At 38.8% G+C, this 17,025-nt stretch overlaps 1 protein-coding gene across 3 annotated transcripts in view; it reads right to left on the bottom strand.

The window, feature by feature from the left end:
- The window catches only part of satb2 (SATB homeobox 2), a 188,419-nt gene that overhangs the window by 61,100 nt on the left and 110,294 nt on the right, over positions 1 to 17,025 (bottom strand). For all 3 annotated transcript variants that reach the window (XM_062962674.1, XM_003226080.4, XM_062962679.1), the window contains exon 7: positions 7,116 to 7,588. In XM_062962674.1, the coding sequence (XP_062818744.1) occupies positions 7,116 to 7,588 (473 nt within the window). The remainder of the gene's footprint in view (positions 1 to 7,115; positions 7,589 to 17,025) is intronic.

Here is a 17,025-nt window from a genome sequence, read left to right as displayed (position 1 = left end):
GTTTTGTTGGTCAAAATTACAGCTCTGCCAGAAAATGTAGCTGATGACTGTTTTGTAGACACCCTGTGAAGCAATGAAGCCAATTGAGCAGGAATGTGCAAACATTTTTGCCTTAGAGCCACATTGTGGGCCCAGCTGAGAGGGTCAGCCTGGGAGGGAGGGGGGGTGGCCGGGCACGCGCTGGGTGGGACCGGCCCAGAAGGGAGAGGCCCAGAATGTGATAGGGTGGGGCCGGGAGGGGGCAGAGTAGGACAGGACCCGGGTCATCCTCAGGTTGTACTCCTGCTTGCCCCATGCGGCAATTGCCCCGATCCTCCTCCCCTGATCTTTGGGCTATTCTCTTGCCGTTATGCTGGGAGGAGGGTGAGATAGGCTATGGCCAAGAGCACTCTGGAGGACTCTCAGCCACTGCTTGCCTTCCTTAGTTCGTCCTCTCAACGTAAGGCTGGGGGCCACTTGCACTGTCCTCATGCCAGGGTGAGGGTGAGACATGTAGTGGCTGAGAGCGCTTCAGAGGGCTCTCAGCTGCTGCGTGCCTTCCTCCCCTGTATTTTCTAAAATCAATCAATCTTTCTTTATTACAGTCCATAACCAGCACAAAGTGGGGCACATAGGCCCTGGGAAGGGGAAACACAGTTCCCTAGCAAAGCAGTTATAAAAGAATAGATTAGAAAACAGTTTGAAATCACAGTTTAATAACACAGGTTCTGCATAAGGATGCAGTGGACCACCATGTCCTTATGCCAAGAGTTCAGAGAAAATGGAGAGGGCCTGAAGTAAGAGCCCAGAGGGCTGGATCCAGCCCCTGGTCCTTAGTTTGCCCATGGATGCACTAGAGTGAAGCAGTATGGATTTTAAAACAAAAACAAAAAACAAACAACAGGCAGACAGAAGTATGAAGCGAAGCAAAAGGAGGGAAGAAAGTGAAAGCGCAGGGTGGGCAACAGCAGCAAGGAAAGGCAGCACAGCACTGGGCTGAGTTGAATTAAAATTGGGAGAAACATGGGAGGATAGAAGGTACAGCACGCGGATAGAATGTGCCAGAGAAGGTAAATGTAAAAGAATGAGAATGTGAGGGGGTAGGAGGCAAAGGGGGTGAGACATGCAAACGTTGAAGTGGCAAGGAGGGAGGCATGATGATGGTGTAGGGTGAATTAAGGAGGAAAAGAGCAAAAGGAGAGTGAGAGGTATAGTGGAAAAGGGTGAGAGGTAGACATAAGGAAACAAAAGATGCAAAAGAAAAAGGTGGTGGCAGAAAGCACAATGAGGGAAAGAAGAGTGACAAATGCAAGCAGCAGAGTGAAAGGACAAGAGAGAACTACATAGTGAAGGGGCAAGGTGAGGCAAGTAAGAGAGAGTGATGTTGCAGCAGAGTAAGAGAAATATATTGTAAAGACATGAAACGAGGCAAGAAAGAAGAATGGTGGAGAGAAAGGTGCAACAGAAAGGTTAAAGCGAGAAAGCAAGCAATCTATATATATAAAATGATAAAGTTGTTTGCGCAGTGACTATAACAACAAAACTAAACATCCCAGAAATACGAAATTTGGCAACACAATGCAAAAGGCTTGCCTCCAGGTTACAACAACACAACCACACCACAAAACCACAATCCAGACCCACAAAATTCACAACAACGCATCATGCGATAACAACACAACTAAACATCCCAGAAATACAAAACTTGGCAACACAATGCAAAAGCCTTGCCTCCCAGTTGTAACAACACAACCACACCACAAAACCACACAACACCCACAAAACTCACAACAACGCATCATGACTATAACAACACAACTAAACGCCCCAGAAATACGAAACTTGGCAACACAACGCAAAAGCCTTCCCTCCAGGTTGTAACAACACAACCACACCACAAAACCACAATCCGGACCCATAAAACTCACAACAACGCATCGTGACTATAACAACACAACTAAACGCCCCAGAAATACGAAACTTGCCACACAACTAAACGCCCCAGAAATACAAAACTTGACAACACAACACAAAAGCCTTTTTCCCAGTTGTAACAACACAACTACACCACAAAGCCACAATCCGGACCCACAAAACTCACAACAACGCATCGTGACTATAACAACACAACTAAACGCTCCAGAAATACAAAACTTGGCAAAACAATGCAAAAGCCTTGCCTCTCAGTTGTAACAACACAACCACACCACAAAACCACACTGGACACACAAAACTCACAACAAGGCATCATGACTATAACAACACAACTAAACGCCCCAGAAATACGAAACTTGGCAACACAACACAAAAGCATTCCCTCCTGATTGTAACAACACAACCACACCACAAAACCACAATCCGGACCCACAAAACTCACAACTGTGCATCGTGACTATAACAACACAACTAAACGCCCCAGAAATACAAAACTTGGCACACAACTAAACGCCCCAGAACTACAAAACTTGGCAACACAACACAAAAGCCTTGCCTCTCAGTTGTAACAACACAACCACACCACAAAACCACAATCCAGACCCACAAAACTCACAACAATGCATTGTGACTATAACAAATACAAAATTTGACAACACAACTCATCCACCTCCCCAATCCCTACATTCACACTTGGCCTCCAAAAAAAACAATTACAATAATAACAACAACAACAACAACAACAACAACAACAACAACAACAATCAACACCATCACAGGCAAGAAACAGCCAGGCACTGAGGCTGAGAGGCCAGTCAGTGCTACACTGGGCCTCCAAAAAACAATACAGGAGCATCTAACTTATCCAACCTTCATGACCACTACAACAACAATAATAATAAACACCTACACAGGCAAAACAAAAAAAAGATTATTGTACCACAATAAAAATATAAACCGCACTCAGCAGAATCAGACATTACAACTAACAACAAACCAAAGACAACAGGGATCTCAAGCAATTATCAATCAACACAAAAATTGAAGAAGGTAACAGACTTCAAATACTACTACTAATGTGAGTATAAAGAAGGTGGAGGTCACAGCATAAATACAACCTAATGTAGACTGACCAACACCACCAGACTAAGCCACAGCAACACGTGGCCGGGCACAGCTAGTCCTTTATAATCCTTTAATCATGTTTTATCTGACATGGAGAAGACAGAAAAATCTTAAAGTGAATGTTTTACAGAAGTAATTCACAATCTTTCTAAGTCATGTTTTTAACGTGAGCTCCCATTTCTACTAGGATTGTCACTCTCATCAAAGGAACTGTCATATGCATAAAAATTTAAAACCTTCTACATATAATACAAGCACTTCAGTTTACATAAACTCAATGATTGCATAATCTCTGAAATAGGCTCATGCCATCTCCATAAAAATTTCAAATAGAGGGGGATGACTATTTTGCCTACATGATGAATTTTGTTTTTCATGTGTGGCTATAGCATTTCAAAAGCTTTGAAATACTGTACATCCTTTTTGATTTTGGAGTTTTTTAAGGGGAGAATCTTGATATGTCCCTACAACAATTATACATACACACAATGCAAAGCACTGTGGTAATCCAATGATCTTTAGGAATAAATTTTACTCTAGTCAGTCAATTCTGCACTACATTTTCTTCAACGCAAAATACAATCAATCATTCTCATTGTGTAAACTTGTAACACTGATTTGTGATATATTTACTTATTTTTGTTTTTAAATGGCAGAGAAGCCTTATAGATGCTCAGGTACTTTTACAATTCTTCATTTTTAAAATTATAAGTCCAGTATTTTACCCTGACATTTTATTTTGTTTTGTTTTCGCTTCTGTTCTTTTTTCCAAGCCTTAATTTATCTGTGGGTTCCAGTACATCCAACACAGAATATGCAGATTGTGTTTTTAGAATAAAGACTATAATATCAATAAAAATCTATTATTCTGCTAAATTGTAGACATTTTGAAATTAAACATTAGCTTTTTCACATAAAGAGTTTAAATAATCTGAAATATTGTAAAAAAATGAAAATGGTGGGTTAGTATTTCTTTGTTTTAATATAAAAATTAGGGAAGGAAAGGGGAAGAGAAATCTTGTATCACCTTTAAGGCGGATTTATTGTAACACAAGTTTTTGTGAATTACTATCTACTTCCTCAGATTCCACAAGTGCAGTATTGAGGCTTCAGCTATAAATCTATAAGTCACATAGTTGTGGACATGGAGCCACAGTAAAAATGGAGAAACACAGATTATCATGTCAGTCAATGAGCTTAATATAAACATGCTGGTATCTGTAAACTGATATACACGTTTTTCAGTGTTAGGACATTAATTGTTTCACAAGCGTGAAAGCAATACATCCTATTGTCAGGAAAATTGTTTCTGTTGAAGATACTTTTGTTATACATGCTAATGTAATGAAAACAGGTCATTAATATATGCAATATGCCACAAAACCATTATGCCTGTTTAGATCTCTGCTAAAAGATTGGAATGGAAATTGCTTTTCCAACAGCAAACAGGAAAAGTTGAACCATACAAAAAAGGAAAAGATTAATCTCTGCTTTAAATGTTATTTGTTGCATGCATATGTGATTTCTTGGAAATATTATAGCAGAATTTGCATTATTGTTCCATTACATATTTGGCTTAAACTAATTTTAATCTAACACCAACACCAGTTTTATCTTTGGATTCTGAATAGTTATTCATTTCTTTTATCTTTTACGGTATGCTTGGGTACTATTAATACAGATTTAACAATCCTGCTAAAATACAACACACTATTCAGTAGGAGAAAATATATAAAACCAATATTGCTGCTGACCTTTTGCTCACGTTCAAAATATGTCAATGTGTCAATAATATCTACATGTATTGTATTGGGCTTTACATATAGACACCAAACAGGTTAAGATCCTAAAGGGATGAAATGCTTTTCCAAATTAAAAGCAGCATTTTAAAAAGGAAGTACTCATGCATTCCACTATAATTTTTATTTGATATCCTCAAGGCTAACCCTCAAAAATTCATTCATGTTGATTCAAAGAGAATGTTTTTGCTGGCTGTAGTCATCTTATAAACTTAACGGCAGAAAGGAAGTAATGAAAATATGCTGCAATGTTAATTAGTTCCCACATAACATGGCATTTTCGACATGGCAATGCCAAAGAAAATCATTAATCTAGTAGAACAGACAACTGCCCTGTGCTGTGTAGACATTCAGGAGAGAAACAGAGAGGAAAATTGCCATATAAGTTCTTACTCCTGGCCTGCTTCTGTAATGCTTTCAGATTCAAGAATGGAGCTGAAATAAGCTATTCTGAACAATTACCCACAACTAGGCGCATGTACAATTGCTTTCCTACATGCATACACACAGAGAAAAATCTTAATTTAGATATAAGCTTAAACATATACATTATTTATTGATTTGATGTAAAAACAATCCCTTCATAATAACAGCAGCATACACATCCTCTCACAGACAAGCGTCACACTGCAAACATTCGAAGTATTTGATACACATTACTTCATAGTGAAATTATACGCCATATATGCAAATTCATAAAACAAAATCAATGACTGGTTTTCTTGAGGAAAAACTACAAGAAGCAAAGAAATTGAGGGAGGAGGTATCTAAACCATTTCATATGCATTCGGGGCAAACTAATGAAAGGGGCCAAATGAAACTGTGGAAGCAAACTGAGCAAGATTATCAAAACAAATAATCCACATTATCTGCTTTGAACTGGATTATATAAGTCTACAATGCCATATTCAAAGCAGATCATCTGGATTTTATATAGCAGTGTAGAAGGGCCTGAGAGTGAAAAAGCAGTATAGGCAAGAAAATTCTTAAGTACAGTAGTACCTCTTTCCCAGCACTCTCTTTATATCAAATTACCTTCTCCAAGACTGTTTTTTCCTATCAATCATTTGCTACACAAATCTCCCCTAGGGCTCAAACTATGAACTACACAGCTTCTGTACTTCTTTCCTCCATGGTTTTGACTATCCAAAGCAGGATAGATAGGCAGTAATGAGGCAAGACATAGCAAATGGGGAAGGCTGCTTTCTCTTATTTTCTTTCGTCTCCAACTTAAAACATGCCCTCTCCCAAACTGCTTTTTCAACTGCAGGTGGAAAGATATCCATAACTCTTATTAAAAATTGTAGAAGGGTGATTCTGAGTTAAAATTGACAAGAAATTGGCTAATGTATTAAGCAGTCTCTACTTGGAGTTTGTCCTAAGAAACACCACATAAAATGCCAGTCGAAAATATGCGTGCAACTTTGAATTTATGCAAGCAACAGTTTAACTAGTCTTCCTGAAGACTAGCAGGCAAAATATTTTCTTTATATTGTGTTCATTTGGAAAAGAAACATTGCGCAATTAATTAGCCACTCAGAGTCCCCTTTGGGGGAGATAAAGCGGAGTAGTGGTAGTAGTAGTAGTAGTAGTAGTAGTAATAATAATAATAATAATTGAAAAGGAAGGATGAAAATACACAACCTGAGGAGGAATAGATGTATGATGCCCTGTCTTTCTTGACAGACTGATACATTTAGCAGATAACAAGACCTTGTTTTAAGATTATCATAGTTCCTTCTAACGAATGCGAGGAGATAGAAAAGGAAAACCTTGATATTCCCATCTTTTCCTCTCTCCCCAATCATTTAAATCAAGATTTAAGAATCCATGCAAATTAAAGGACTAAATCCAATGTTAGTCCTTTTCACAGCTGACCCACTGATATTATTGTGAATATCAAGTCTCATTAATTCCTATGGCTCTTTCCCAGGAGCAATGAACATTGGATTAAACCCAGTTTTAAAATGGGACAAAATTAGGAGGTAAGAAGGCATCATTTTCTAGATTTTTGAAACGGCACACAAAATATCATTATTTAAAATGTCACATTATTACTGTTTTTGAAGGAAATTGAGGGATTAGGCTAAAAATATATTTTAAAAATAGTACCTGGATTTACTTGGTTTCCCCCTGCTCCCTCACAATTGGTTTTTTCTTTTATGACGTCTTTTTTAAGGCTATAAATGTGAGGGCAGAGAATGTTTGTAGTGCAACAGCACCCTTTCCTAACTCAGTAGTAGTGTAAAAAGGTTTGAAGCAAATAAAATATAATACCTGTGTGCGATTGAAAGCCACTCTTGCAAAAACAGCTTGGGATACACTAGCTCGCTTCAACTCATCCCTGACTTGCTGGTAGATATCTGGAGAGACTTCCACTGATGAATTCGTTGGCTCTGGCTTGATGGATCTAGGAATGGGTGGATGGTTTAGAAACTGTTGGTTTATAGCTTGTGGGTGCTGATGAGCCAGTAGTCGGCTTACTGCAATCTGTTGGTTTATCAAGTGAGCCATTGCTATCTGCTGCCTTACAAGTTGTGGATTGAGCTGAGGTGTAAGAAGACCAGGACTCATGATTGGCTGCAAAGTTGGCACTTGATTTCGGATTGGAGTACTGTGGTGAATTTGACCATGAGGAGACTGTTCATTTGTTTTGCCCAAGGTTGCCAGCTGGTTGATATTTGGTAAGTGCATGGGACGTTGACCAAGAACACAATATTCTGACATGTTGTCTCTTTCAACTCGTTCCACTGTAACAAATAAATAAAATAACTTGAGAATAAAAAACACAATAGGGATTTTTTAATTGAGAATGAACAGCTGAAAATGCTTTCTCTTTAGTGACAACACCATTAATGTCACAACACTCTACACTGAAGAAAAATTAGAATATCTATTTTTGTAAATGTATGTACAGTAAAAGCTCTATGAAAAAGGTAAATGGAAACAAATGTTAAACCAAATGTGTGAGAATATTAGGCTTGTGCAAAATGACAGAAATCAATTCTGTTTTCATTTTGAATTTTGGGTGCCCCCCTTGTTTTCGGGAAGATTCTTCCTGAAACTGAACTTTGGATCCCAAATTATGAATCCGTATGCCCCCCCCCCCCCCAATCTCCAGAATCTTCCCAAAAACAGAATGGATTTCTGCTGTTTTGCACACTCCTAGAAAATATTTGAACCACCAAACATTTTCACAGAAATGATGCCAGCTGTAGTTTTAATATTTCCAAGACTAGCAGACAGCCATCAACTCCCCAGTATATACCATGACTTCTGGATTTGAAAACACACATTCCTGTTTTCCTCTTTTAAGAAACAGAAATTGGCACATAAATAAATATAATAAAAAGGTTAAAGATAGAAATAGACACTTCTTGATGCATTGTACAGAGGCAACCAGAATCATGTCTGATGACTCCTATACTGTCCGTCTTGACCTAGATCCACTCATTGGAGGAGTCTTGCGTAGTCTGTATCTCCATAATATCACGGTGAGAAATTGTAAATGAAAGTTCAAATTTAATTACTTTTTTACCACTGAAAGGACTAGCATCACTTTCATGAAAAGATAAGCCCACATTTAACAATAGCTTAGGCTGGAATCCTACGTAGGTGTTAGGCTGATATCAAGCTCTTCTTGCAAGGGTGCACATTGGTTGTGGAAGAAAGACAGTGAATACCATCACTGGCAAGAAAGGAAGATGCCCTGCAAACTCCTGAGATATGTGTCCACTGTAATTGTGCTCTTGCTACTTCTTCTACACCAGGGGTCCCCAAACTTTTTAAACAGGGGGCCAGTTCATGATCCTTCGAACCATTGGAGGGCCAGACTATAGTTGGCCACTGAGCAATAAATAATAATAATAATAATAATAATAATAATAATAATAATAATAAAGAGGGTTGGAAGAGACCCTTTGGCCCATTGAGTCAAATCCCCTTCTGCCTTTGTGCACCAAAAGCACAAGAAAAGCACCCCTGATGGATGACCACCCAACCTCAATGTTAATAGTAATAATAATAATAATAATAATAATAATAATAGTAATAAAATAAGATTGAACTTCAAAGACTCTGGCAGAAACCAGTGCAGGTGGTCCCTGTGGTGATCGGCACACTGGGTGCCGTGCCAAAAGATCTCAGCCGGCATTTGGAAACAATAGACATTGACAAAATTACGATCTGCCAACTGCAAAAGGCCACCCTACTGAGATCTGCGCGCATCATCCGAAAATACATCACACAGTCCTAGACACTTGGGTAGTGTTCGACTTGTGATTTTGTGATATGAAATCCAGCATATCTATCTTGTTTGCTGTGTCATAATAAAATAATAATAAAGAGGGTTAGAAGAGACCCCTTGGGACATTTAGTCCAACCCCCATCTGCCTCTGTACACCAAAAGCACAAGCAAAGCATCCCTGACATATGGCCATCCAGCCTCAATGTTAATAATAATAATAATAATAAGTAATAATAATAATGGTTGTAAGTGAAGTGACCCCTTGGGCCATTTAGCCCAACCCCCTTCTGCCCTTGTGCTGTGGGGGCCGGATAAATGGCTTCGATGGGCCGAATCCGGCCCCCGGGCCTTAGTTTGGGGACCCCTGCTCTACACCATTGTCACCACATATATCAGCCTGGCTACATCAGTCAATAAGATCCTAGCTTTTGAGTGTGTCAATATGATAGGGAGGTCTACAAATAAAGATGACGATGATGATGATGATGATGATGATTATATCCTAGTTTTTAAGTGTGATAGAGCCGTTCATTTGTATAAGATGATAAAAACGTACAGAATATGCTCATGATAAAATTTAATTTAACTTGTTATTTTTAGATGAGTCAAGAAAAAATGAGCCCTACATTGAATTTTTTTTTGTCTCAACCAGAAGAGATCCATTAAATTGATGTATTGAAATAAATGCTGATTTACCAAGTTCTCACTGATTTACTGGGCCAATACTAGTTGGGAATAAAAAAAATGAACTAAGAAAATCGTATCCTATTTAGAACATTTAAAAAATTTTAAGAACTGATTTAATTGTTTTAAAAATATTTAAATTATCTTGAAATCAGGTGTTTTTTACCCATCCTCTTTCATGAGCAACAGAAGTACAAAATAACTTTACACTTTTGTAGTTTATTCTTGTTCTTTTTATTATTTCTTCCATTCCTATAGCACGTAGTAAATCCTTGAAATGGTATTAAAAGAATTTAAATTATCCCAAAATATCAATACACATTAATATTCATTTCCCCCAAAATCACAGAAAGATTTAAATTCAAACCTGGATTACTGATATAGCCTACTTAAGTTAAAATGCATAGAATGTTCTTTTTCTTAGTACCATACTGTCACATCCATGTTTTAAAATAAACCACTAAACAAATTATCTGTTACATCAGTATTTTAGATAAATCATTATCAACACATATAAAGGAAAGGTGATTCCCATACTTTAATCTCTGCTAATGTGTCATATCCTAATCAACTCTAGGCATCTTCTAATTCATTTAGTGAATTATAGCAACTCAGTATGTTATGGTACTTATTAGCAATGAAATTTTCCGATCAGATGGTTGTTTTTTTTAATCTATTAAAATCACAATAAAATCAAACACCTGAAATTCTACTTTCTTTCAACAAACATGATAGGGAACAAAATTATGCCTGCATTTATACAGGTGTAAAGTCAAAATAAAAAGGTTTCCCCAATGTAAGGCCTGCCCTTTTTATTTTTACTAATTACTATGTAATATATATATATTACAAAAACACTACCTACACTTTTTAATGAACCCAATATATTTGAAAGATTGTAAACCCCAAATACATTTCTGGGCTAAAACTATTGCCAAGTTTCCATTAAAACCCACTTTTGGGGGTAAGCTATATAATCCTATAAAAATAAAGTTTTAACGTGGAAATGTTGTCAGGCCATTAACCTTTTCATTGCTAGCCAGAATAGGAATCCCATATATACTATCTGGCTGGCTCCAGGTATAATGCATTTCCCCATATTATCAGGGCCCTTTCTGCACAACCACACTGCAAACATACATTTTAAACCTTCCTCAATAAGGACCGTCTTGAATGGAAAATGTCATTACTCAATAGCTTTTTCCAAGCTGCTGGCAGACAGTGTCACTTTCCAACAATGCAACTCAGATCGTATTCCACATTGTTACCATCCCACCTATTTTAAAGCAGCAGATTTTGGACAGTCCGGCCATTAATGTTAACAAGGTTTGACGGAATCATATTACAAAGAAAAAAGTTAGATTTCCTTTACATCACCTTCAATGTATTATTTTACTACAGAAAATACTTATAGCATAGATCAATTGCATAAACAGATGACTACAGCCTGTATTAAGATATTCATGCAGCAGAATAATAATATAAAGAGAAATAATGTTTTTTAAAGGTTCTGTCTAGGTACTTCTAACGTTGGCGCCATATGCCCATTTCCACAGGAGGACAACATGTTTATAAGTCCACAATGCTACCAGTAGTCTCAAGAAATTGTTCTGCGGTAGACTACTCTAGCAGCTATATTGTTACATCATTTCAACTACACTGAACCCCTCTAGAGCTTGGGAGGTGCTTTTCATGTGGCAATTTATTTAAAAACCATGATTATCTTAACTACTTATTTCTTTTAATCACAGCCCGCTCACCCTAACTAGAAACAAGGGAGTAATTTCAGAAATCTCATTTCCAGTCAACATTTAACTTTATGTTTACCCCAACTATCCATCAATGCTATTTAGTATCTGGTATCAGGCCAAAAAAACCATACGTGAACATCTGTAATTCATGAGGCCAAAAGGACAGTTCTTCCATAAGATTTTGCAGAGATGGGATGGCTTCTCATCTCCAGAAACTACATATAAAAGAGATGAAGTGCAAACACGTCATCAACAATTATACTTGCTAACAATCCAAGAGAATGTTCTATTCAGAGCCCACTAGAGCAAGCCCTGTTGATGGCCCACTGAAACACATGATTTCACCAGGAGCCATTCCCCAAGTCTTTCTGTGACTGTAAAATGATATGTGTGACTTAATACAGTTAGAATCATAGAATCATAGAATCATAGAATAGTAGAGTTGGAAGAGACCACATGGGCCATCTAGTCCAACCCCCTGCCAAGAAGCAGGAAATCTCATTCAAAGCACCCCCGACAGATGGCCATCCAGCCTCTGCTTAAAAGCCTCCAAGGAAGGAGCGTCCACCACGGCCCCGGGGAGAGAGTTCCACTGTCGAACAGCTCTCACAGTGAGGAAGTTCTTCCTGATGTTCAAGTGGAATCTCCTTTCCTGTAGTTTGAAGCCATTGTTCCGTGTCCTAGTCTGCAGGGCAGCAGAAAACAAGCTTGCTCCCTCTTCCCTATGACTTCCCTTCACGTATTTGTACATGGCTATCATGTCTCCTCTCAGCCTTCTCTTCTGCAGGCTAAACATGCCCAGCTCTTTAAGCCGCTCCTCATAGGGCTTGTTCTCCAGACCCTTAATCATTTTAGTCGCCCTCCTCTGGACGCTTTCCAGCTTGTCAACATCTCCCTTCAACTGTGGTGCCCAAAATTGGACACAGTATTCCAGGTGTGGTCTGACCAAGGCAGAATAGAGGGGGAGCATAACTTCCCTGGATCTAGACGCTATTCCCCTATTGATGCAGGCCAGAATCCCATTGGCTTTTTTAGCAGCCGCATCACATTGTTGGCTCATGTTTAACTTGTTGTCCACGAGGACTCCAAGGTCTTTTTCGCACACACTGCTGTCAAGCCAGGCGTCCCCCATTCTGTATCTTTGATTTCCATTTTTTCTGCCGAAGTGAAGTATCTTGCATTTGTCCCTGTTGAACTTCATTTTGTTAGTTTTGGCCCATCTCTCTAGTCTGTCAAGATCGTTTTGAATTCTGCTCCTGTCTTCTGGAGTGTTAGCTATCCCTCCCAGTTTTGTGTCGTCTGCAAACTTGATGATCGTGCCTTCTAACCCTTCGTCTAAGTCGTTAATAAAGATGTTGAACAGAACCGGGCCCAGGACGGAGCCCTGCGGCACTCCACTTGTCACTTCTTTCCATGATGAAGACGACGCATTGGTGAGCACCCTTTGGGTTCGTTCGCTTAGCCAATTACAGATCCACCTAACCGTAGTTTTGTCTAGCCCACATTTTACTAGTTTGTTTGCCAGAAGGTCGTGGGGGACTTTGTCGAAGGCCTTACTGAAATCCAGGTACGCTACATCCACAGCATTCCCTGTATCGACCCAACTCGTAACTCTATCGAAAAAAGAGATCAGATTAGTCTGGCATGACTTGTTTTTGGTAAATCCGTGTTGACTATTAGCAATGACCGCATTTGTTTCTAAGTGTTCGCAGACCACTTCCTTAATGATCTTTTCCAGAATTTTGCCTGGTATTGATGTGAGGCTGACCGGACGGTAATTGTTTGGGTCGTTCTTTTTTCCCTTCTTGAAGATAGGGACCACATTCGCCCTCCTCCAATCTGCTGGGACTTCTCCCGTTCTCCAAGAACTCTCGAAGATAATTGCCAGTGGTTCTGAAATAACTTCCGCTAGTTCCTTCAATGCTCTTGGGTGTAGCTGATCTGGCCCTGGGGACTTGAATTCGTTTAGAGAGGCCAGGTGTTCCTGGACAACGTGTCTCCCTATTTGGGGTTGGATTTCCCCCAATCCTTCGTCCATTCCGTGTTGCTGAGGTTGAAGATGGCTATCTTTTTCTGAGAAGACCGAGGCAAAGAAGGCATTGAGCAGTTCTGCCTTTTCCCTGTCCCCTGTCGCCATCACCCCATCTTCTCCTTGCAATGGCCCTATCGCCTCCTTTTTCTTCCTTTTTCTACCAACATAAGCAAAAAAAGCCTTTTTTGTTGTTTTTTATGTCCCTGGCAAGCCTGAGCTCATTTTGCGCTTTAGCCTTGCGAACCTTTTCCCTACAGGTGTTGGCTATACGTTTGAATTCTTCTTTAGTGATTTCTCCCCTTTTCCACTTCTTGTGCATGTCACTTTTGAGCTTTAGCTCAGTTAGAAGTTCTTTGGACATCCATTCTGGCTTCTTTGCACTTGTCTTATTTTTCTTCTTTGTTGGCACTGTTTGCATTTGCGCCTTGAGTATTTCACTTTTGAAAAACTCCCATCCATCCTTAACTCCCTTGTTTTTTAATATCGGCGTCCATGGAATGCCGCTCAGTAATTCCTTCATTTTTTGGAAGTCAGCTCTCTTAAAGTCCAGAAAGCGTGTTTGACTTGTCTTAGTTTCAGCATTCCTTTGTATTGCAAACTGCAGGAGCACATGGTCACTTGCCCCTAAGGATCCAACCACTTCAACTGTATTGATCAGGTCTTCCACATTTGTTAAGATTAGATCAAGAGTTGCTGATCCCCTTGTTGCCTCTTCTACCTTCTGGACCATAAAATTATCTGCAAGGCAAGTGAGGAATTTGTTGGACTTTGTACTCTTGCCTGAGTTTGTTTTCCAGCAGATATCGGGATAATTGAAATCGCCCATGACTACTATATCTCTTCTTTGTGCCTGTTTGGTCAGCTGTTGACAGAAGGCTTCATCAAGTCCTTCATCCTGACTCGGAGGTCTGTAGTAGACACCCACGACAAGATCTTTTTGAGTCCCGGTTCCCTTGATTCTTATCCAGATGCTTTCAAGCTGGTTTCCCGGATTACAGTCTTGCATTTCTTCTGCAACGTAACTGTTTTTGACATATAAAGCTACTCCCCCTCCTCTCCCCTTTGTTCTATTTCTGTGAAAGAGGTTATAGCCCTCAATGGTTAAATTCCAGTGATGGGAGTCATCCCACCAGGTTTCAGTGATGCCTATGACATCGTATGTGTGGTGCTGTGCTAGGAGTTGGAGTTCGTCTTGCTTATTTCCCATGCTCTGAGCATTAGTGTAAAGACATGTAAGCCCCTGTGACCTCCTCTTGAACTGTTTATTTGGGATTATTGTGCTCTCTGTACTTGGTCCTTGCTGTGTTTGTGATGAGGAAAACATTTAATCACCAGAATATAAAGAATAGAAAGCATTCATATGATTTAAAACCACAGACTTTCCCTGAATTATTTTTAAAGAAAACCTGAAAACATACAGTACATGTTGTTATACTACTAAATGAAACTATTTGACAGTGAAGAAAAACATGCTCTAGTGCACTCCAAAAGTTGTAACAGTCATATCAAGAATCTTCATGCCATTCTGCAAGTTTATTAGCTATGCTCTCTCAGTACAAAAATTATGCTACAATATTCTGGAGAACTCTCATCATTGCTTCAGAAAACAAATATTCAGAACCGCACAAAGCATTTGAACAGATAGAAATGCCTCGCTATTGCAAAGTCAAGGGATAGTGAAACGGCCCTGAAATCAGCAAGCACTGAAGAGCCCTAGTATTAAAAAGGGTGGGAGAGAAATATTGTTTCTTTCATCAGTTAGGGAATTTTTAAAATTGTTTACTGAAGATTGAAAAGGGCAGAAGCAAATGAAACAAAAGTAAACAACTGGCATAGATTCATCATCTTTCCCTGAACTGATAAAAAGGAAATAGACATCATTGTAGTGAAATAAATGTATTTTGGACATATTAGGCATCTCCTTATTGCACAGAATATATTGGCATTAGTTATCCTGCCCAGCTCAATCCATCATACAAACTCATCATACATACCGGTATTTAATTCTTCTGTCATGTATTTAGAGGTTTACAAAAATTTCATATTGGAATTCAACAATATACAGCGCCATAAGCAAGGCAGGATTTTTCTGAGTAACATTGATCCTATCCTGATACATGGGGTTTTACAGTAGCAGGAAGACAAGAAAACTGCATAAATTATGAAGCCAATATTGATATTTACTGTTGACTAAGGATGTCTTGATAGATTTAGATTCCAGTATATTTGTGATAAAACTATTCTATAACATGAGTGGAAAATCCACCGAGGACCTCATCACATTAGGAAAGACTGATTGGGAAAAATTACCAACAGGGCCCATCAGATGACGTTTACTCCATTCCATCAAAATCTGTCTGTAAAACGTCTCAGAAATGGAGTATTTCTAGATGATATTCTAATAGTAGTATTTTAAATGCTACAGTTTTCCACTGCTGAAGCTCTGCTTTTGCATGTGATCAGGAAATTAGTATGCACCCTGTCAGCAATGATAGTTTGACCTCAGACTGGTCATGATGGAAGCAGCTGCCATTTCTGTTTGGGATGTCGAAGGAGAAAGCTCTCCAGGATTAAGGAAATCAGACATTTCTGCTTCACCTCATTATATATATATTTAATTTTTTAACCAGAATCTGCACAATTTCTTCCTCTGTTTTATCTATATTGAAGCAACAGGGTTTTGTTTTTAACTACAGTAGAGTCTTACTTATCCAAGCCTCGCTTATCCAAGCTTCTGGATTATCCAAGCCATTTTTGTAGTCAATGTTTTCAATATATCGTGCTATTTTGGTGCTAAATTCGTAAATACAGTAATTACTACATAGCATTACTGCGTATTGAACTACTTTTTCTGTCAAATTTGTTGTATAACATGATGTTTTGGTGCTTGATTTGTAAAATCATAACCTAATTTGATGTTTAATAGGCTTTTCCTTAATCCCTCCTTATTATCCAAGATATTTGCTTATCCAAACTTCTGCCGGCCCGTTTAGCGTGGATAAGTGAGACTCTACTGTATTATGCCTCTTCAGGAGAAGCAGCATTGTCAGAAACTGTTGTGGCCTCTGCATTGCCTCTTGTTCAGCTTGATAAAACTGAATGACTAACCACAGCAGTATCATCAGTAAATTCACAAAGGAATCTAATTAATCAATAATCTATCATTTAGAAATCAGATAACATTAGATTCCTCAGAACTCCATATTAGATTCCTCAGACCTTTGTATTTCACATCAAATGATAGCAATCAGGCAAATGCATTTACTGCACAAATGTATGTTTTTAAATCTCGCAAGAGCAGTAATTCAAGACTTTGAGGATATGTCACTGCACAGATTTAGAATTTTTAAAAAAGGTCAGGGAGTGACCTAGGAAGTCTTCTGAATGCATTGGGAGGAGCTAACCTTTTGAGGTGTGAGGGGACAAAGCACAGCATTTTCTGAAGGTAAGAATCATAGCATTTGGGTGTGATGG

Source organism: Anolis carolinensis, chromosome 1 (assembly GCF_035594765.1).
Source record: "Anolis carolinensis isolate JA03-04 chromosome 1, rAnoCar3.1.pri, whole genome shotgun sequence".
NCBI lineage: Eukaryota > Metazoa > Chordata > Lepidosauria > Squamata > Dactyloidae > Anolis > Anolis carolinensis.
This window is presented reverse-complemented; position numbering and strand designations above follow the sequence as displayed.